The 23,316-nt window shown below is 45.8% G+C and overlaps 1 protein-coding gene across 4 annotated transcripts in view; it reads right to left on the bottom strand.

Annotated features, from left to right (window-relative positions):
• PALM2AKAP2 (PALM2 and AKAP2 fusion) overlaps nucleotides 1–23,316 on the bottom strand; it is a 356,481-nt gene that overhangs the window by 287,269 nt on the left and 45,896 nt on the right. For all 4 annotated transcript variants that reach the window (XM_056848165.1, XM_056848160.1, XM_056848159.1 and 1 more), the window contains exon 2: nucleotides 2,230–2,310. In XM_056848165.1, coding sequence (XP_056704143.1) covers nucleotides 2,230–2,310 — 81 coding nt within the window. The remainder of the gene's footprint in view (nucleotides 1–2,229; nucleotides 2,311–23,316) is intronic.

Genomic DNA, 23,316 nt, shown 5'->3' with positions numbered 1-23,316 from the left:
TATTTTCTGCTGTCTTTGTCTACTGGAACTTGGGACAACTCCTCTACTGGAAAAAGGTGTAGTATTTCCCCACCAACGATCTCTTGCTACATTGGCATCCGTCCTTACTCTACTACCTTTTGATTTCTTAGATTCTCTGTATGTTTGTGTTGCACCACTGAATGCTTGAAAACATAAACTCTTTTAATTTGGATTCCATTGTCTCTGTCGTCATTCTAAAGGTCACAGAATACCGGCTCTGGTATACAAAGGTTGCGATACCGCTATAAAAATAAATATTGTAATTCGCCACTTGCTCGCTAATTTCCCCATTTAAAGAGCAATTCGGCTAACACACCCTTAGAAATGAAATCTCCCTGCCTAACTACAAGATGCCTTACAAACCTACGCAATAAATACAAATTAAAAATGACAAAGGTTTCCAGAGAGCGTCTGAATCTCAAATTACAGAATGCCTTTCCCCGGGGACTCACCAAAGTCAGAGTTAAAACATCTTCCTGAAGCGGTATAATTTTATTTCAGTTAGTTTCCAGTGCTTAGAGGAAAGGTGGGCAAAAGGAGGCCGCTTTAACAATTGCTATGGTAATTATAGTTTTTTAGCATTTTCTTTCCTCCTTCGAACATTTGGGAAAGGCCAGGTAAAAAGACCAGTCAATCTGGTTAAAAAAATTGCATGTGTATGCTGCAAACAAAGCAACACTCCAATTTTAAGAAATCTCTAGCATTGGATGATTGTCCTTCCTCCGCCTTACTGAAGCTACTGAGGGGGGAATGAGGGTTATGAAATTCATGGGGAATGGAAAGCCGAGGAAGATGCTGCTGGGGATATTTATTTAGCTATTAATACCTCACTCCCCAACGGGGACAGCAAAATGGCTTGCAACGCTGTTCTCCCCTCTACCATTTCATCTTCACGATGACAACCTTGGGAGGCAGGCCAGGCTAAGCAAGAGTGACTGGTCCATGGTCACGCAGAAAGCTCCCATGGCTATGTGGGGATTTGAATCTGGGTCTCCCAGCTCTTCGCCCAATGCTCTAACCACTACACACGCTGCTGAAGAACAGCAGCATGCCTGTTCTATCATCCCTTAATAGGAGGAGGAGGCAACAGGAATCATTGTCGGGGGCCCCATGGTGACCCTTGACCACTTCGTTCCTCTCTCTCCCCAGACACAATATACAGAGCATAAAAATACATTGAAAGAACTGAACACTACTCTTTGGGGACAACAAAAGGTATCCATTTATTTGAAAGAAGTGCTGGGTGCCTTTAGCTTCCAGTTACTTTAGCAGATATTTGGACACATTCCCTATAAGGCTTGTTTGAGCCTGGGTGCAGAAGTACACATAAACACACACCCATTTGTTTCTTACACTTCTATCCCACGCTTCCTCAGAGAAGCTTCTGAGGATCTCCCAGGAAATCCCTCATCCAAGAGCTGACCAGTCTGAGCACTGCCCTAGTTTTTTTAATAATACCCCACCATCAAACCCCCACATCAGGGTTCTGGAATTGTCTTTCAACAGAAGCATGTCTGAAGCACAGATGAGCACCCTGGAGTCGATACAAGGCACATCTGGATGAGTGAGATCCAGGTACACAAGATGCATGTGTGCATACCTATATATAAGCATATACAATGCCTGCATATACATGCCCTGTATGAAGTTTTAATATGCCAAGTTATATTTAGAGCCACACACATTCTTCCTCTATCTAGTGTACAACACTGAATGCATCTTTCTATTCAGTATACGCACAGATTTAAACTCCTTAATGTGCGTGTGCGCATGTATATGTATGTATATATGCACCCACACACAGAGAGAGAAACAAATAATGTACGGGTTAAATACGATGGTAATAAAAGAGACAAAAAAGGGCTAAGCAACAGGGTAGCCGGAAAGGAACCATTTAAGCAATGCAGCAAACACACCCAAATCCACAACCATCACATTTCTTGGGCGTGTGATGAATAATGCATTTCTGGCAACGCATGCTTGCGACCGTACCCCTCACGATCTCTGTTCTGCCCTGTCCTTTGCAGGAACAAGGTACAGGAACAGAGTGCCACACAGCGAAAACAGACCCAGGGAGGGGACGACAAGCTGGGAGAGACAGGCTCTGCCAGCGCAAGGCTGCTTCATGTCGGAGCAGGTTCCTCCTCGCTTCCCATGCTGTGATCTGCATGCCTAATAACCCGATGACTCCGGTCAATCCGTCCTTACCTTAAAATGCTGCAGTTGAAGGATCTGCTCCTCGAGCTGCTGCCTCTTCCCTTCTATTTCCGTCTGCCTTTTCCTTTTTTCCTTGGCAAAGGGGAAAACAGAAAAGAGAGGGAGACAGAGAAGAGAAATTGCCTGTCAGGAGGTACAGACTGGGAGGATTTTTTTTTATTTTTTTTTAGAAAAGGATACACGAGGCAAGCCCTTCTGCACAGACAAATTCATGCCAGCATTTTCACCTGCTTCTCCATCTGAGGCTAGGCACACAGCAGCCGCACAGAAAGAACATGTCAGCTAAGGACTTGCTACTTGTTCAGCAAGGAAGAGAAGATTTTCTCTCTCTCCTCTCTGAGACTCAGCTATGGGAACGGCAGCAGAGAGCCCTGTCCTTTGGGAAAATAGCAAGCACAATACCTAACAACCGAGTTAAAGGGACAAACCCGATGGTATAGCTTGCGCCTTTTGTGAAGTGCCAAAGCTGGTCTGTGCAAGCAAGTGGCCAGAAATTTGCCAGCAAAGGGTGCCATCACATCAGTGGTAAAACAGGGACAAGGGTAAGATAGTTAGGGATGCCAGCCACCAGGTGGGACCTGGGTAGGGTTGCCAACCTCCAGTTCATAGCTGGATATCTCCTGCTATTACAACTGATCTCCAGCCGATAGAGATCAGTTCACCTGGAGGAAATGGCCGTTTTGGCAATTATGGCATTGAAGTCCCTCCCCTCACCCCGCCCTCCGCAGGCTCCGCCCCAAAAGCCTCCCACCGGTGGTGAAGAGGGCCCTGGCAACCCTAAACTCTGGGCCCATGGGTGGCTGCAGTTAGAAGATTTTATACTCAGGACTCATGGTCATCTGGGAGGGCCCCCCCTGGTGGTTATGCATACTTCAGCCTCATTTGCGGCTTTTGCTTCTAGCCCTATTCATACATTTCTAGACCTCATTTGTGACTCTAGCCCTTGACAGAATAAACAGGGAGGGAAAGTGGGCTTGACCATGCTGGACCTGCCCCCATGTGATCCCTGTCAAAAAGGGTTGCCAACCTCCAGGTACTGCTGAGTAAACAATAGTACAAGGCTCAAACACTCAAATAGCAAAGATGTATATTTGAAAGTTACAATGGTGAAAGTGCTGGAAGTGACAAAAAGGAAACTTAACACGAAATCTATTCACTAAGATCTAAAGGTCGATAAATATGATAAAGTCATTAAATATGTCTCAGTAGAATCTTTAAAAGTTCATAATAAATATATTCAAATCCTTGCGTTGTGGAAACGGAAGTCAGGAGAAGACGGACCGCGTTCCGGATGCCTTGCGTTTTCGCCGCCCTGAGGGGGCGGCGAAAACGCAAGGCATCCAGACCGCGTTCCGTCTTCTCCTGACTTCCGTTTCCACAAGGATTTGAATATATTTATTATGAACTTTTAAAGATTCTACTGAGACATATTTATTGACTTTATCATATTTATCGACCTTTAGATCTTAGTGAATAGATTTCGTGTTAAGTTTCCTTTTTGTCACTTCCTGCACTTTCACCATTGTAACTTTCAAATATACATCTTTGCTATTTGAGTTTTTGAGCCTTGTACTATTGTTTACTCAGCCATACTTTGTTAGTACTTGTGCATATTTATCTCAGCTCAACCTCCAGGTACTAGCTGGAGATCTCCTTCTATTACAACTGATCTCCAGCCGATAGAGATCAGTCCACCTGGAGAAAATGGCTGCTTTGGCAACTGGACTCTATGGCATTGAAGTCCCCTCCCCCAAACCCCTCCCTCCTCAGGCTCTGCCCCCAAAACATCCAGGTATTTCCCAACCTGGAGCTGGCCCCTAGACACAACTGACAGTGGCTGGGGACCCCAGACCCAGCCTGTGTACTGAGTAATGTGTGAATTGAAGCTTCCATGCAATTCCCTTGTTTAGTCTGATGGGGTATACAGACTAAATCCCCATCTGACACCTTCAAGTCACTAGTTAAAGAATAAGCTCAGTAAGTCGTAACAGGGAGAACCTGAAGCTGCTGTTGCTCCAGCCCAAATCACAGTACAGATTTGCCTCTCGAGCAAACCTGCCGGACCTGCATCCCACCAAGAGCCTAGTATCAGCTGGAGGAAGCACAAACACTCAATTATGTAGGAGGAGGAAGGTGTTTGCCGCACTCTGTATGTTCTGCAGTACTTTCAAGATATTAGCCTCTGTTTTTGAAAGCTTTCAGCGAATCACAACACAAATTTGAGGAGCTCCTCATTCAGTGCTAAGATGTTGGCAGAGTAAAAGCCTACCAAGATAAGGTATGTACAGCCAGGCAATTTGGATTTTTGCTTTCCTTTTTTTGCACAGTAAGGGGGCTTCACTGTGCTGAATGCAGCCATTTCTGAAGAATATTGTTCTTCACGAAAGCTATTAAATGCAATTATGTCACCAGCAAGTACATGTTTTAGTTACTCCCCCACCCAAAAAAAATTCAATAGATTTATGGAGCCTCATAGTCACTAAGAAAGTTATATAGTTGCCAATCTTGAAACCTGGAGTATGGCCAGCAAAATTACTCTTGCAGGCCAAGGGAGGACTGAGAGGCCATTGAGGTAGGGTTGGCAACCTCCAGGTACTAGCTGGAGATCTCCTGCTATTACAACTGATCTCCAGCCCAGAGAGATCAGTTCACCTGGAGAAAATGGCCGCTTTGGCAACTGGACTCTGTGGCATTGAAGTCCCTCTCCTCTCCAAACCCTGCCCTCCCCAGGCTCCACCCCAAAAACCTCCTGTCGGTGGTGGAGAGGAAACTGACAACCCTACATTGGGGTGGGAGAGAGCTAAATCAACAAGAAATAGGGGGAAGACAGGCAGGGCTCTCTTTAAAAGGTGCCAGGAAGCAGCTGATGAGGATCCCTCCACTTCCCCCATGTTTAGGGGCACCGGTAGAGCTATACCTCCATAATACTTTTTCCAGTTTGAGCTGATTAATGCTATTATAGCATGATACTAGGAATATTTCCCAATTCAAACCAGCATGGTATAGTGGTTAGAGTGTTGGCTTAGGACCTCAAACTCCCACTTTGTTTGGTGAACCTGGACCAGTTACACCCTCTCAGGCTAACTTGCCTCCCAGGGTTATTGTGAAGCTAAAATGGAGAAGAGGATAACGATGACGTACACTGTTTGGAGGGCCCCCGTTGGGGAAAAAAGTGTGGAATAAAAAGCTAAACAAATAAAATGATTTAATACCATCATGTTTTTAAACAGGCAACTGCTGTAAGCTCTTCAGGGCTTGACCACTGGAACTGCTTTTTATCACATACCAAAACATGTGTCATCTTGAGAATATGGTGAAACAGCAGCACAAAGACCATCCACACACTACAGAGACTGTGCTTCTGTTCCACAAAAAGGCAAGCAAAAAAAAATCATAACAAATTAGTTCCTGGGGGTGGGTGGGGTGGGAATAGGACCATAACAGGAAAAGAATGGGAGTACCCCAGTGGCGCAGAGTGGTAAGCTGCAGTAATGAAGTCCAAAGCTTTGCTCACGACCTGAGTTCGATCCCGACGGAAGTCGGTTTCAGGTAGCCGGCTCAAGGTTGACTCGGCCTTCCATCCTTCTGAGGTTGGTCAAATGAGTACCCAGCTTGCTGCTGGGGGTAAAGGGAAGATGACTGGGGAAGGCGCTGGCAAACCACCCCGTAAACAAAGTCTGCCTAGAAAATGTCGGGATGTGATGTCACCCCATGGGTCAAGAATGACCTGGCGCTTGCACAGGGGACCTTTACCTTTACCTTTACAGTAGACAGGAGACATCGCCTGGATCCCTTATTATAATTATGTACAAATGGTAATTGTGTTACATTCGGCTAGGGTGGGACTGCCCTTAGTGTTTGTAAGCCAGTTTGACCTTTATAAAGATGCGGTAAATAAAAATGATAAAGTCATGGCAGGATTCGCCTTGAGCCACAAGGGAAAGTGGGATGTAAATATTCTAATCAATATAATATACACACAAAGGGGGATTTGCTCTCCCCGATTTCCACCCTGAAAACAACCCTTGCATATTTTTCCTGTGTAAGTGTGTCCCCCTGTTCTGGAGCAGCTGTGCTGATAGGTTGCTGCAGCAGCACAGAGCATGCTTATCCAGAGCAAAAGGACAGGGATTCCTTAGAACCATCTCCAGGAGATCTGTGTTCTGCATGGCCCTAAAGGAAGTAACCAATTACTACAAACTTTATGGGCTGTTGTAGATTCTCATTAATTCCATTCATAATTGAAAAGCCCTCTCCACTTACACCGGCCACATAGACAGGATGTGGCTGGTACCACCAAAAGAAGTCTTCCTTTATAATCAGGTGTTGTAAAAGCGTGGCTTATAGTCCTGTGTTTTCCAGTTCCTTTAGTGATTCTGCAATACTGTTTTTTTATTTCTTTTTATACAAGTTTCAAATATATTTCTTATTCAACATACATTGTTTGTATATTGTAATTTTCTCATTCCCTTTCCACCCCTCCCATCCCCCTCCCTAACCCCGCTCCTTCTCCTTGTAATTTTTAGTCTCTTAATGCAGCATTATGTGATGTACTTTGCTGACATCTTTTTGTAACCTGATTTATGCTTACCCTACGTGTGATGGTATCAAGTTTGTTTATGACAGCACACTTTTTGGAAGCAATATCTGAAGGACTGAAGAAGGATTCCTTATTATTGTGAATCTGAAACGGCCGTATCGTATGGAAGATTGTGGCTTCTTATGAAATTTTGTACACAGAAACTCCTATGGAAGATTGTGGCTTCTTATGAAATTTTGTACACAGAAACTGGATTGCTACTGTTACTCTGTTGAGACTCCTGAAAATTATTGCGGCTCCTTGCTGTATATATTGTACATATTGATTGTTAGTTTGTTGTGTGGTTACCTTGTTGAGTACAATATTGTACATGTTTTCACTTCAGTAGCTTACATAAATTGCACCTTTTGTACATGACTGTTGCCCCTGTACTGTTTTCCTAACCTATTTGGTATTCGTATAGAGGTGCCTTTTTCTTCTCCACCACCTGGAGGCTGGCAACTCTATGTGTCTATCTGACATGAGCTGAGGGTTCTCCTCAGTTCTACATGAGCAATGCCTTGTTTGTATCAGAAGTGTGGCACATTGGAAGAAGGGGCTTTAGTAGGATTGTCAGCCTCTAGATGGGGCCTGGAGTTCTCCCGGAATTAGAATAATAGAATCATAGAGCTGGAAGGTACCATCAGGGTCATCTAGTCCAACCCCCTGCACAATGCAGGAAATTCACAACTACCTCCCCCACAAACCCCCAGAAACCCCTACTCCATGCCCAGAAGATGGCCAAGATGCCCTCCCTCTCATGATCTGCCTACCACAGATCTACAGACTACAGATATTCATTCCATTGGAGGAACCAAAGAATCTAGGACAGAGTGTGCTGCCCACGGACACCTTTCCTGCTGCCTGCTAAGTGTTTTCAGAAAGTGGGCAAGGCTTCATCCAACAGGGCTGCTAATTGGCCATTGGCAATCTGATTGGCTATGCAGATTTTTTTAAGTTGTTTTGGCAGCAGCTGTCACCACAGCACGAGGATCTTCACTGTGTAACTGAAGATAAGCTGTATGTAAGCAAGTAAATATTTTTAAACATGTTTCTTTTAAAAGGCATCATGTTAAACAGAGCTTCTGTCTGAAACGTTAAAATGTTAGTGTAATAGTTTGCATCACCTCACTCCCTGATATTTTATGGTTAGCTCTGCCTCCTATCATCGCAGACGTTTTGTGGTTTTACCCGCCACCCTGTTTCAGACTTCCAAGTGTGCTTACAGGCTCAAAAGATTTGGAGACCCCTGGTCTAGGAGAAATTGTGGAAGGAAGTGACTGCACAGGAGGTGAAGGAGTTGGAGAAGCTGACCTTTAACCACAATGTAACAGCACAGAATGTGGCTCCACAAGATATGGCATCACGTCCCCACTGAGCTGTCTCCCTCCCTGCCCCAGGCACTGCCCTCAAATCTCTAGGAATTTTCCAAACTTGAGCTGGCAACCCTAAGCCTGGAACAGTTCCAGGTGGCACTATCTGGGACATACATGCATCTCCACAACAGGCCAAATAGTTAGGGTTCACAACCTGCAGATAATGGCTAGAGATCTCCCACTATGACGACTGATCTCCAGGCGATAGAGATCAGTTTACCTGGAGAAAATGGCCACTTTGGAAGGTGGACTCTATGGCATTATACTCCATTGAAGTCTCTCCCCTCCCCAACCCTGCCATCCTTAGGATTCACCACCCAAATTTCCAAGTATTTCCCAACCTGGAGCTGGCAATCCTACAAATAGTGCACCCCGGGACCATTGCAGGTCAGGAAAATGGCACGGAACAGAGGCTAAAGCCTCTTCCCCACATGTTCTCCAGTCCTGATCTGGACATATGGTTGCCAGGTCCCTCTTTGCTACCGGCGGGAGGTTTTGGGGGTGAAGCCTGAGGAGGGCGGGGTTTGGGGAGGGGAGGGACTTCAATGCCATAGAGTCCAATTGCCAAAGCAGCCATTTCCAGGTGAACTGATCTCTATCGGCTGGAGATCTGTTGTAATAGCAGTCTCTGACATAATTATGGTATTTTGTGTACATGTGCAGAATTAATTCCATGTAGAGCTTGAACACAGCATATAAAACTGAACCATAAACTGCAGAGGTTTGTGTAATGAAAAGCCTGATAACAGCTTACAAAATGCCGACAGAATTCTCTCAAGGTCAGAATTCTTTAGGAGCTAATTATGTTACCCGGATCTTGTCCTTGAAGGGAGAAGTATAGAGTCACTTTCATTATCTGTCAGTAAGATGTAACTAAAATCACCTTTTCTGATTCAGCTGCCAGCTGTCAGCTGAATCTCAAAGGCAGAAAAGTCCTGCCATCCTCAAGGTCTACTAAAAAGTTCTTACTGCACTGTAAGTGCATTAATAGCTTCAACTTTGCTTTTTATAACCTCATGGCAGTAACTTCTTGCTTTCTGTGACCTTGCTAAAGGCTACATTCTATAACCTTGCTGAAGGCTATGTTTCATACTAACTAGCTGGTTACAAGTTGCAGTGTCAACAATAATTGTGTTTTATGCTTTATATAGTTATATATTGTATCATAGATTTCTAAATGGTCTCATTTAATGCGTATTGAACTAACGATGAGAATGGTATGAAAATTGAGTATATGACGTGATCATGAAGCTCAGAAATGATTGTTTATACTTTAAGCAAAATAGACTGAAAGGAAAGGAAGCCCATATATGGTCATGGGGAACTGAACAGCTGCAACTAAGACATTACTGCACAGCTCATGTTATCTGAAAGAGGGAATAAAAGGTATCCCTCTTGATGGATAAAAATGTTGTCTGAAAGTGGGAATAAAAATCCCCCTTCACTCTTAATGAGTCTAAAACAGTATAAATACCGCCACAGTAAGCCCAGAGAAGCAGAACCTTCCAAAGGCTCTCAAGAAAAGGCTGACTGGTATATATGGCTTAAATACATTACTCTAGACTTTATGAATTAGATACTTTGAACTGAATCAGAATAATTTGACTGTTATATTTTGGAAGTTGGATTTTGAAACGGAATAGTATGTAAGACTTGCTTGCTTTTACTTCATGCATTGTAAATACATACATTGTACTTTGACAAGAGTTTTTATAGAAGTGTTAAAGACGATAATCTGCATTTATACATATTTTACTAGAAGTATATCAATAAAAAGACTTGCTTTTTAAAAGTAAGTAAAGTTGTTGAGTCCTGCTTACTCGATGATTGCCTGAATAAGATACCTTCACTTCTCAGTAAGTGATACATTCTAAGAGCCTGTCATCTGAACAGCACGACCCGCTTCAGAACTAGTACCTGGAGGTTGGCCATGCTATCTGGACACCACATGCAACAACCCTGTGTGGTAGGTTAAGTGACAGGTGGAAGGGGTGGCCCACGCTCCGTCTGCTTGCTTAAGTTCCTTCCCTGTTGAGGCCTTTCTTTGGAAAGGCATCATTGCAGAAGAGCAGATGGGACAAGCGTATCATAATTTAAACTTGAAATTTCTTAGTAAGGTCTCGATACCAGGATACGCTTTCAAAGCAGGAATTGGAAGAACCTCTCTGAAATCTCCAAATTGGCTGAAAGCGAGCTGGGTGCTGATACTTAACAGACTCACACAATTGGAGCCACGGTGCCTGGCAGCTTGTGCATCAATTTCTCACCAATGTGCAACTGTGGGTGGATTCAGGTCACATTTGATGGAGCTTATGAACTCATGCACCTGTGTAGAAGGCTGATCAGCTGTAGCTTCAAACTACAAAGGGAGGCTAATTTTAATCCCTCCGCGATCTCACATTTGAATCATTTGTGGGGGTGTGACAATTGTCACTTTATCATGCGCCCAAACACTCCAGATGGATGGCTGTTCATGCCATTGCCCAGTGATAAGGTTATGGGATTCAGTCCTGCTGCAAATATTTAAAGTCCCTGACCCAGGGGTATTGATCACGCTACTGAGATCTGTAGTGCCAGCGTAGGATGCTTTTGCACAATGAAGTTCCTCTTTGAGGGCATTTTCATAACATCACCATTTGCACTTGGGTAGGAGGGGGAAACTGATTTGTTGCACTAACATGAAATCAATGCAAGAACAGGGCACACACAAAAGGAAATTACAGTGTGCGGTATTTTGCTGACACTTACAAACAGTAACTGCAGACAACTGAGTTCAAGAAGGCTTATCATTTTTAAATTAAGGGACTGCTTCTCTTTAGTACATATATTCATAATATACCATTAGTTGTATACCTGAAAGATGAAGAGTTAGAGCACTGAATTAAAAGGATCTTAACTATTTCCCCCCCCCCCACAGGCTCAGGGGTTTTCTTAAACAGCAAACAAACATCTGTTGTTGTACAGAGGACTTAACAGAACTACTATATGACTCGTTCAAGCAACTTTGCATCCCATATCAGCAAAAACAGCCAGTGTGGTTAGAGTGCTGCACTAGGATCTGGGAGACCCAGGTTCAAATCCCTGCTCTGCCATGGAAGCTCGCTGGGTGACCTTGGGCTACTCACACACATTCAAGCTCACCTAACTCACAGGTTGGCTGTGAGGATGAAATGGAGAAAGGGAGAATGTTGTTAGTCACTTTGGCTCCCCATTGGAGTACGCAGTGGGGTATAAATGAAGTAGTAAATTAATTTTAAAGATGCCCATTTCTACTTTAAGGAACAGGATCCAATCTGTAACTTTTTTGGTTCTAAATATTGTCGAAGGCTTTCACGGTCAGAGTTCATTGGTTCTTGTAGGTTATCCGGGCTGTGTAACCGTGTGTAAAGAAAAGCAACCTTGCTCTTCTTTTGATCACCAAACTTTGGTTCATTCTGTGGCCTTCTATGTCTTCAATGTCTTGATATCAAATGGGAGCTGATGACCAGCTCTCTCACAAACCATTCCCGTGAGAGACCATTCCCATTTCCCATGAGAAGCCACTTCACTTCGGGGGGGGGGGGGAAAGGTGTGGAGACCGGAGGCACCATCACCTCCACTTCAAAGCACCTCCATTTCAAAGCCTTCCTATTGTAAATCAGCTATCTGTTCTTTTGGTGACAATCCTGTTAGAAACCTGACATCTCAAAAGCTTGAAGGAGCCCAGATGTTTTGTATTGCTGCAGAGATGCAAATACATCTGTAACTTCAAAAGGCCTACAGGTGTCATGCCAAATATCTTACAAGTTTATTGCGTCCCCAACATCTCATTGGCCGGAATGGCCATCACCCAATGAGATGGGAGAGATAAATATGAACTCTGTTCTAATCCAAATCATGAAGCTTGGGAGGGAGACATGCTGGTCATGTCTCCAAGCGATCATCATCTGGGAACCATGAAGGGCTGACACTCTGCGTGTTAGGACCAAAACTGGGTCTTGGTAACTATAAATCAACTAAAACCTTGCATTTGTTACTCTCTTGGAAACTTTGCCTATTTTGCCTGAAACTTAAAGAACTACTGTGAAGTTAGAGATTGCTAAGATTTCTTGTTTTTATGCTATCTGCCTCACAAACAATTTCCTTTCTGTAACGAACACATTTTATTAAATAAACTTTTAGACTTTATATTGAAGTCTGAGAAACCTTTTTTTGGGTCTTACGGCTAAATCCAAGTGCCTGAGTGTGTGTGTGTGTGAGAAACCACCTACCCTAGTGTTTTGTGGCAATAAGCCTCCCCCTGGCAGAAGCTCTACTCTGCAGGGACGGTTTTTGCTTGGTTTTGACTTTTGGGAAACTGGCTGGGGAAGAGTAGCTCTCAGCTCATCCCTGGGAAAGCCAGCCTTTTGGAATTGAGAGCTGGTGGCGAAATACCTGTACTACGCTCAAAGGGGGAATCCTGGGGCACAGTAAGGAATTTGGGTTTCCTTAGGGAAACATTTAATGACTTTGAACTACAGAGGAATCGGCCTGCTGGAGAGCAGACCGAGTCTCCTCGACAAGGTAGCAGAGTCTACCCGCATTGTGCTTTAGGGAGAGTCCTGAAGCCCAGTGGGGAGTTTGGCAACTTTTGACCCAAGGAGGAACCGGTTTGCTGGAGGGCAGGCCGGACCTCCTTGACACCGTGGTCTTGGAATTTTCTTTCCTGACGTTTCGCCAGCAACTGTGGCAGGCATCTTCAGAGTAGTAACACTGAAGGACAGTGTCTCTCAGTGTCAAGTGTGTAGGAAGATATAGTCAGAAAGGGGTTGGGTTTGAGCTGAGTCATTGATTAGTTTCTTCCTTGAGAAACTGTGGTTCACAGATCCGTCTTGCATGGTCCATTAATGTTTTGATTATTCCTCTTTTCTGTCGGGGGTGGTGGTTGGAGTTTTTGTGTAAGTAGCGATCTGTGTGAGTTGGTTTCCGGTAGACCTTGTGACCTAACTGAGAGTTTGTTTTACGAATGACAAGGGTATCAAGAAATGGGAGTTTACCCTCAATTTCCTTTTCCATGGTAAACTGAATGTTTGGATGAATATTATTAAGATGGTTTAGAAAGTCCATTAATTTTTCTTCACCATGGCTCCAAATAGTAAATGTATCATCTACAAACCTGAACCAGACTGTCGGCACCTTACAAACCTACAGTCTGGTTCAGGAAGAAACTAATCACCTAAATCACGCACTGCTAGCAAACGGCTACTCCAAGAATGAAATCAGAAGGGCCATTAAACCAAACAAAAATCAGAAAACTCAGGAAAAACAGTCTCCCATAGGAAAGGTATTCTTGCCATTTATTAAAAAAGTCACTGATAGGATGGAGAAACTTTTGAAAAAACATAACCTACAAACAGTGTTTAAATCCACCAAGAAAATACAACAAATGCTACGATCAGCAAAAGACAAAAGAGACCCCCTCACCTCTGCAGGAGTATATCGTATACCTTGCAGCTGTGGAGAAGTTTACATCGGGACCACAAAACGCAGCATACAAACAAGGATAAAAGAACATGAAAGATACTGCAGACTTGGCCAACCTGAGAAATCAGCAGTGGCTGAACATGGACTGACACAAACAGGACACAGGGGCCTTATTCCAAGACACTGAAAGACTGGACAATTCTACCAACTATTTTGTCAGATTGCACAGAGAAGCCATTGAAATTCATAATCATCAGCACAACTTTAACAGAAAAGAGGAGAGTTTAAGAATGAATAAGGCTTGGCTTCCTGTTCGGAAAACCTCCAGACTAACAAAGACAACATTCAACAATAGCCATGCAGATTAGCTTTGGATTACACACATTAACAGATCACTTCAGGATACAATGGTTCCACATTAACATACCATACCCTCATTAGCACATTATCTTGATACTTACAGGACAATGACTAGCACATTACTTTTGCAGGACAATGACTCAGCTCAAACCCAACCCCTTTTTTTGGTTCTGTTCACAAAATCCCAGTAGGAAGAAAAGGGTAAATAAATTAACCGTAAAGAAAAGGGGAAGAAAGTCTTGGTGCATCTGAAAAACTTTATGGCCTTTTCCTGTGGAGTAGCACTCACTTCTTCAGATGCAGCAAACCAGCCATAGGCCATTTATGCATGGCTGTTTCCTTGAGGTAACCCCACCAACTACTTCGGGGCTTTGCCTTGATTATGCATACATCAGGAGTCACCTCGCTCTCCCCGAGCGGTTCCACACATTTTGCCCAGGTCTTCTGGATGCTAACTAAACACAAATCCAGAAAGCACGGGCAAAACATGCGAAAATGCGCAGGGAGAGCAAGGCAACCTCTGATGGCCGGAAAATGCATGCATAATAAGAACATAAGAAAAGCCCTGCTGGATCAGACCAAGGCCCATCAAGTCCAGCAGTCTGTCCACACAGTGGCCAACCAGGTGCTTCTAGGAAGCCCCCAAACAAGACGACGGCAGCAGCACCATCCTGCCTGTGTTCCACAGCACCTAATATATTCGGCATGCTCCTCTGATCAAGGCAAAGCCCCAAAGTAGTCAGCGGGGTTACCGGGCAGAAACAGCCATGCATAAATGGCCATAGTGTTTTCTTTTTTTTAAGATAGCTTAAAAGATTCACTATGGCTACTCAATTCCTGCGCATCTGAGCCTTTGCTGCTGCTGTCGTAATAGACTAGGAAACAATAATGGGAAAAAAAGACTCCTGCCACTCCTTACAACAATGAAGGCTGGCACTGGAAGCTCCTTATAGATTGCGACTCTGAGCATCTTTGGCCATTGTGAGCAGAATACAATAGATGTTGCAATGCTGGCAGGAAGAGAGGGGGGAAAACACAAGAGGAACCATTCATATCATAGGAGGGGCGGGGGCAGATCTCAAAACTCATGGCTTTTCCCTGGCATTATTTCTGTAAACTCATTTTACTGTCCGTAAACATCAGCATCTATTTTTCTCCCATCCCGCCAAATATATTAATAGATCATGACCGAATCTTCTAAGCCACACTTCTGCAAACTGCCATACAAGGACTTTAATTCTTTAATCTTGTTATAATGTTGTTTGACCTGCCTTGTTTCTCAAGCCTCTTGCATGTACTGAATGCTAATGCATGTTATAACCTTATAAAAACACAACCATGTCTCCTATTGTTTCTAGGCGCGTATGCTGCCTTTTGTTTTTGATGACAAAAGGACACGTCTGTAGTCAGATTTCTGCTGACTCCCCCACAGACCTTGTTTGCTCCTATGCCATTCATAAGAACCACCAGGAACAAAATTGGGGGGGGGGGGCTCAGTGTGCTACAGCTTGATGGGGGTGGGCAGGAAAGTCCTGCCATACAAGTTTCACTCCATTTGCAGATCTTTTTATTTATTTATTTATTTTAATTTTAATATAGGGGTACAGAAAAAAAGAAAGGGAAAGAAGAGCACACGGGGAAAGAACATAATATACAGGTTATACGTGCTTAACTTGATCTAGTCAATCACTGTATCAAGCCCCCAACTGACCACCTCTCTTGTAGGGAGCTCTAAGTTAGCAAAACTATATTGTTAACACTTATTGAAGACGTTTATTCAAAAAAAGAACATTACTACCTTCTATAACCACCTAATTAAAGCTTTCATTCTATTCGTAGATCTTGTTACACAGAAGCTGCTGGCTTCCCCCCCGCCCCCGCCCCAATCCAAGGTGATTCACTCCAACACAACTAAAAAAATTACAGTTCAGAGATCAGCAGGCCCTAGCAACAAACACCAAATAACTATTGCTCCAGGACATCTTCTGCGTGAGGGGAAGAAAACGCCAGCTTCCTCATTAGAGTCCTTCAAACTCCTCGCCCTCAGTTTCAATTACGTTTGCGGGACTCATCTTTCATATTCTGATCTATCTTCAAGTGAGGGTCAAGGAAAGATGGCCTGAGGTTCTCTGCACCTTTCCTCTTTCTCCTAGAGACAAAAAAAAAATCCATGTCTCCTCACTGCTGTTATGTTACTACTAACTCCTACAAGACATAGCTGCCGCAGACAGTGCTCAGGAAGACTATGAGGATATCGATGCTACTGTTTTTGGCCACTCTTCTCATCTTAAGTTTATTTCTGTTCTGAAGAAAGGGAGATGAGCTCTAATGGAACTTTATTCTTCTGCAGGTGTTAGGCTGGCATTCAATTCATGCAGACTGAGAGCACACCCATTGCATGTTATAGGGGAGGGGCCATGGCTCAGTGATAGAACATCTGCTTTGCATGCAGGTTCAATCCCCAGCATCTCCAGTTAAAGGAACTAGGCAGGTAGGTGATGTGAAAGACCTCTGCCTGAGACCCTGGAGAGCTGCTGCCGGTCTGAGTAGACAATAGTGACTTTGATGGACCAAGGGTCTGATTCAGTATAAGGCAGCTTCATGTGTTCATGTTTCAGGAATGGAATTTGCACACTGTGGTAGCATGTGAGCAAGGCAACATGTGCGTTTTCTACCTGGGTAAAGATTTGGTGATGCAAGTGAATGGAAGCTGTACCTGCATGGAAAATCCATGCGCTGCCTGATGATTATGATTATGATTGTGATTATGCTGATTGTGAAAAACATGGTGATAGTGAAAACCATGTTCCTGAAATGTCTAATTGGTGGGCTCCCGGTCTGCATCAACTGAACACCAGTGTAATGTCCACAGAGGGCATCTGTGTGATACAAACACTAGGAGAACATGTGTTAGTGTTAGGAGGTGAGTATACAGGGAGAAGAAAATACAGGTTGCTGACTTTCGCACCATTATCGGTCAGATTCTCAAAACACCTTGGCTATACGCACAAGGCAAGACTCAACATGTTAAATTTTATACATATACTACATATATACTATGGGCTAGCCAATTTCTCTCAGCCTAACTTACTTCAAAGGTAATTCACAGTGGGTAGCCGTGTTAGTCTGTTTGCAGTAGTCAAAAAGGGCAAGAGTCCAGTAGCACCTTAAAGACTAACAAAAATATTTTCTGGTAGGTATGAGCTTTCGTGAGCCACAGCTCACTTCTTCAGATATCTGAAGAAGTGAGCTGTGGCTCACGAAAGCTCATACCCTACCAGAAAATATTTTTGTTAGTCTTTAAGGTGCTACTGGACTCTTGCCCTTTTTGATTACTTCAAAGGGTTGTTGGGAAGATAAAATAGAGGAAGGGAGAACATATGCTGTCCTGAGCTCCTGGGAGGAAGGATAAAAATGTACACACAGCTTATTATTAAGGGCTTGAGCATTAGGAATATATCCTGATTTACCCATCTTACATTCAGGAAACACCTAGAAAGTGAAGGTTAATCAGTGAATGTATGGCAGAGAATTCAATGAAGAAGAAGAAGAGTTGGTTTTTATATGCCAACTTTCTCTACCACTTAAGAAAGTATCAAACCGGCTTACAATCACCTTCCCCTCCCCACAATAGACACCCTGTGAGGTAGGTGGGACTGAGAGAGTGTGACTAGCCCAAGGTTACCCAGCAGGCTGCATGTGGAGGAGTGGGGAAACCAATCCAGTTCACCAGATTAGCCTCCACCGCTCATGTGGAGGAGTGGGGAATCAAACCTGGTTCTCCAGATCAGAGTCCCTCGCTCCAAACCACCGCTCTTAACCACTACTCCACACCGGCTCTATGCCCATACAATGCAGAATACTCCAAGTACATAGCCACTTGTCTAATAAAGCCATGACAGATCAAAACCCACACATTAAGGCAGTGAGCCAACCTTCCCACACATACCTGCACACCACTCTTTGGTTCATGCAGCCATGTACACCCACTTTCTTCCTCTACCTTTTCTTTTCTTTTTATTTAAGTATTTTTATTTTCAAATTTCTACTCGATCATACAGTACAGACAAAATTACAACACAAAAACAATACATAAACATTACAGACTTGAAATCTACAATGAATTAAAAACAAGCTTTCTCTGGGCGGACATAACCAATTTTGTTCCCATCTTATAATCTTCCCTGCGTTTATATCAGCTTAGTCACATTAGATATATACAACTTGATACAAGATCCTTCACTCACACCTTATGTGTGTGTGTGTGTAAAGTGCAGTCAAGTCGCAGCTGACTTATGGCGACCCCTTTTTTGGGTTTTCACGGCAAGAGACTAACAGAGGTGGTTTGCCAATGCCTTCCTCTGCACAGCAACCCTGGTATTCCTTGGTGGTCTCCCATCCAAATACTAACCAGGGCTGACCCTGCTTAGCTTCTGAGATCTGACGAGATCAGGCTAGCCTGGGCCATCCAGGTCATATATACCTTATACTGACACAATAATTAAACTTAAGTTTGCTAACTCATTTATAATGTTAATTAATTAGTAATAATTCTAGCTTTACTTTTCAGCACCCATTCACCTTCCTCATTTCCCTCACAACATGAAGCAGGCATCCATTCTCCCTATCCCCCAGGTACACCGCTTGAAACAAACTCCAATTGACTAAAATCCATGTGCCCAAAGAAGAGAGCAACACTCGCAACATGCATTCTCTTCCAGCTTTACTGACATTGCAATTTCAGGGCACCAAGAGTTCAACAGTCCTTGCCTGAATAATTTTTCCCATTAATCGCACCTCCTGGCTCCTTATTTGTGAATCCAATCTCAACCACTGATGACACTTAAAAAGCTCTCCGCCATGAATGTGTGTGTGTGGGGGGTATGATTTGTGGTGGTCTAAAGCTTATTTAGGAGCCCCGTGGAGCAGAGTGGTAAGCTGCAGTACTGCAGTCCAAGCTCTGCTCACGACCTGAGTTCGATCCCAATGGAAGTTGTTTCAGGTAGCCGGCTCAAGGCTGACTCAGCCTTCCATCCTTCCGAGGTCGGTAAAATGAGGACCCAGCTTGGTGGGGGTAAAGTGTAGATGCCTGGGGAAGGCAATGGCAAACCACCCCATTGTCAGGCATAGGCCTGAGAATGGTATGCTGTGGTTACACCAGGTGCCGACCAAGGCCGGCTCCCAGATTGTTTTGACTTTTTCCAGTGGGAGCTTCCAGAGCTCCTGACAACTCTAGGGAGGGGGGTTGCCATGGTACCCAGATTTATCTCCCGTTTGCCCATCTATTTATGCCATGTATTGAACTTATGATCTTTACTAGTATCCTTTTGCTCCTGGCTTCTGCTACCTGTAGATTTTCTAATAAATCAGCTTTCTTTGGACTGCCTGTCTGCCGAAGTCTGTTTATGGGATTATCACGGGACAACAGCTCATATTAGGATACTAGTCTCTTTCTCTTCTTCACCGACCTCTGGCTGGAGCCCCGGAGGGTTCGCTGAGTATTCCTTTCCCATGGGTGGGAGCTCAGGGCAAGCTCCCCGAGGACCCCGACCTTTCGCGCACTATCTGTGAGGAGGCGCGTCGGACTTGCGCTGAATCTAATTGGCTGGTCGGGTTGGTGGTGGACCAGTGGCAACGACTGGAAACAGCTGCCCCGTGGGAAACGAGGGAAGGTGACCACTGTGCCCAAGACGAACTTTGGTGGCTGGAGGCTTTGTTGAAGGAGACGCAGCTGGCACAAGAGGATTTTGCTCTCCTGCAGCGACTGGGGGCTGACTTCGGAGCGTTCCAGATTCCTGCTTCCCGTTCCTCCATGGTGGCCGGAGGAGGGCCCCTGGATCGGGACCAGTTCACCCCGGATACTCAGGATGCAGCCGCTCGGACACTCCTGTGTCTCGTGGATCTACTGCCGGCGACGGCGACAGAGGAAGAAGTCCACAAATTACTCAAGCCGGAGTACGGCCCTTCCTCCATGGAACTCGCCCAGCGGGTCAGACCGATGCTTGCCAACTACCCAGAACTGAAGTTGTTGCTGCAACAAGCGGCCAAGCAGATTATAGCAGCCACCACCGTGGCCCGGGCCACCAAATTGGAGGCGGCTCAAGCGCAGGCCGCCCAGCAACGGGCGGCGGAACAATTTTTGGTGGAGATGGTGGCCAGGGTTCAGGCTGCCGAGCAACAGGCAGCGGAGCAACTACTGGCGGAGGTGGCAGCCGGGACTTGGGCCAAGGAACAGGCAGCCACGGCGGTCGGAGCATGACCGAAGGGCAGCGGGGCAGACTGGACCTCTCTCCCATCATTTCCTTCATTCTCTCCGGACACCTACCCGCCACGGACGGTGGCCCGTCAGAACGGCTTGCCGGAGCGGCCTCCCACGACACCTTTGTACCTGAGGGACGAGGGTACATAGAAGAGGGTGATACGGAGGAGGAGGATTCAGATGAATGGAATACCAACCTCCGCGTTGGTCACCCTCGGCGCACTGGGGGGGGGGTCTGAGGAGATTCACACCTTAAAATACCAAAACAGAGAACTGTTGGAGCGGATGGCCCAGATGCAACAACAGATGGATGTACTGGGGCAGGAGTACCGACGCCTGCACCAGGCGGCAGCCACCACACCGGCCCCAGGACAGCTTCTGACAGGTCCAGCGGCGCCTCCGCCAGGGGTGCCAAGCCAGCCAGCGGAGCCTCTGCCGGGGGTGCCAGGCCAACCAGCGGTCCTGCTCCAGCCTGCAGTTCCGCTCCAACCTGGGGTGCCAGGCCAGCCTGCGGTGCCGCTCCTACCAGTGGCACCAATCGTGCCGTGGCAACAGCCTCACCTGCGAGTGACTTTTGACGGCTCCGCAGAAGCCCTGCCCTGTTTTCTTCACCAAGTGGACAGATATATGAGAGAACAGGGGCATACCTTCCCCACGGAAGATAGTTGGGTGAGATTCGTTTAGTCCCTTTTGACCGGGAGGGCTGCAGAGTGGATGATCCTACAGTTTGATACCCGGGCCCGATCCATTCGCTCACTCAATGAGTTTATGTGAGCGTTAAGACGACGTTTCGAGGACCCGTTCCAGGGGGAGAAGGCCAAAACTGCCCTCCTACAACTCCGTCAAGGATCCTCCTCGGTCAGGGAATTCGCTGATGAGTTCCAGAGACTTGCGAGTAAATTGTCGATTGGACGGAAGCCACCTGAGTGCATTATTTTCGGGAAGCCTTACAACCCAAGATTTTAAACTGGGCATATATGCAGCGAGATCCAGCCACTCTGGAGGAGTGGATCCTACTGGCGGAAGAGGTTGCCAATTCATTTCCCTTGCCTGACGTCAGGCCAAGGAAGGGGGAACCCTGAAAAACCCTCCCAAACCCACCGTTTCTTCTCCGCGGAAACAGGTTCTGCCCTCGCAAGACCGAGCAACATGGTTTCAGGGGGGGGGGTCGGTTTTGCTGTGCCATGGGGCATTTCACTGCAGACTGCCCGTCGTGCCTGGAACGGCAGACCCAGGTTCCCCGGCCGGAGGGGACTCCCCGCGGGAGAGGAAGCGCTCGAAGGAGGAGCACCGTGACCGGTAGCCGCATCTCTCCAGGACGGAAAGCTCCCCCAGCTCTCCACGTCAAGGGAGCCACGAGAGAGTCCCCACCAGCAGACCCATTGGGGTCCAGGATTACAATTTCAGCAGACCCGTCGGGGTCCAGGATTACAGTTGCAGCTACCCCAGCTGAAGACAGCTCCGCTTCATCCAAAGAGGGCTGCCATTGAGACTCCCCTGCTCAAAATCTGGCCTCTCCCCTTGAGCAGCCAAAAAACGGACTGGGTCTGCGGTAGACGGAGCGACACCGCAGGCCTCCGCAGGTGCCCCTGCAAATCCCAAGGCTCCTCTGATGGTGAGTGAAGTGGGAGAGGCTGTGTATGGAGATGTGGCATTGCAGCACTATAGAAAGGGTCCCCAGTTACAGGTTAAAGCTTTGGTAGACTCTGGATGTGCCCGCACTTTAATCAACGAGGCCCCTTTTAAAGCTCTTAAAGTGAAAGCAGTGCCTTTACCGGTACCCGTTCAGTTCACCCAGATGGATGGCAGTGATTTTAGGGGAGGGCCGGTAAACAGTCGCACAGACAGAGTAGCGATGGGAATAGGCCATCATTGGGAACAGATCAACTTTACTATTGCTCCCGGGATTCGTTACGCTGTGGTTTTAGGGGCGAACTGTCCCACCATAGACTGGGAAGCCCAAACCTTGGCGTTTAATAGCCCCTTATGCGAACTGCACCGCCACAAAGTGGTTGTTAAAACCACCAGAGAATCAGCTCCTGCCCTAGCATTGATTGTGTCCGATCCGTCTCAATTGCCCCCTGGATACCGGGACTTTGCTTATGTTTTTAATACACAGGAGTGTGATGTGCTGCCCCCCCCACCGCCAGTCAGACTGTGCTATTGAGGTGGTGGGGGATGGAAAACTGCCGAAAAGTAAAATTTATCTGATGAGTCCTACTGAGAGAACTGTGCTCCGTGAATTCTTAGACAAGAATTTGGCTCGAGGCTTTATCCGACCCTCTACCGCACCCTATTCAGCACCAGCTTTCTTTGTGTGTAAGAAAACTGGGGGTTTACATTTGTGTATTGACTTTCGGAAACTCAATGCGGTTACCCAAACTCGACCTACCCAATCCCTTTGATCTCGGATCTCTTGGGACAACTGAAGGAGGGACACATTTTTACCAAATTGGACTTGGTCAAAGCTTACTACAGAGTTAGGATTCGAGAGGGGGATGAGCCCCTATCAGCCTTTTCAAGTTGCTTTGGGATGTTTGATTTTTTGGTAATGCCCTTTGGATTGAAAGGGGCTCCGGGGGTCTTCATGCAACTCATCAATGAGATCCTACATGACTTGCTGTTCAAGGGGGGGGGGTTATCTTGACGACATTTTAATTTACTCCAAAACCTTAGATGAACATATAGCTTTGGTTAAGGAAGTGTTGCAACGTCTCAGAGAGAATCAACTCTATGCCAAGGTATCCAAGTGTGAGTTTCATCAAAAACAATTGACTTTCCTTGGCTACATAATCACGCACCACGGGCTAACCATGGACCCGGAAAAGGTGCTGGCAGTAACAAACTGGGAACCACCCACAACTTGTAAGCAAGTTCAAAGATTTCTCGGGGTCGCAAATTTTTACCGCGGGTTCCTCCCCAACTTTTCCCAGATTGCACTGCCCATCACGGACCTCCTCAAAACAAAAGGGAAGGGCAGTGCGGCCATCTTACCTACTGCCCGAGTAAATTGGACCCCAAGTGTCAAACCGCTTTTAACAAGCTTAAGCAACTGTTTACCT

The sequence above is a fragment of the Euleptes europaea genome, chromosome 4 (genome assembly GCF_029931775.1).
Source record: "Euleptes europaea isolate rEulEur1 chromosome 4, rEulEur1.hap1, whole genome shotgun sequence".
Classification (NCBI taxonomy): Eukaryota; Metazoa; Chordata; class Lepidosauria; order Squamata; family Sphaerodactylidae; genus Euleptes; species Euleptes europaea.
This window is presented reverse-complemented; position numbering and strand designations above follow the sequence as displayed.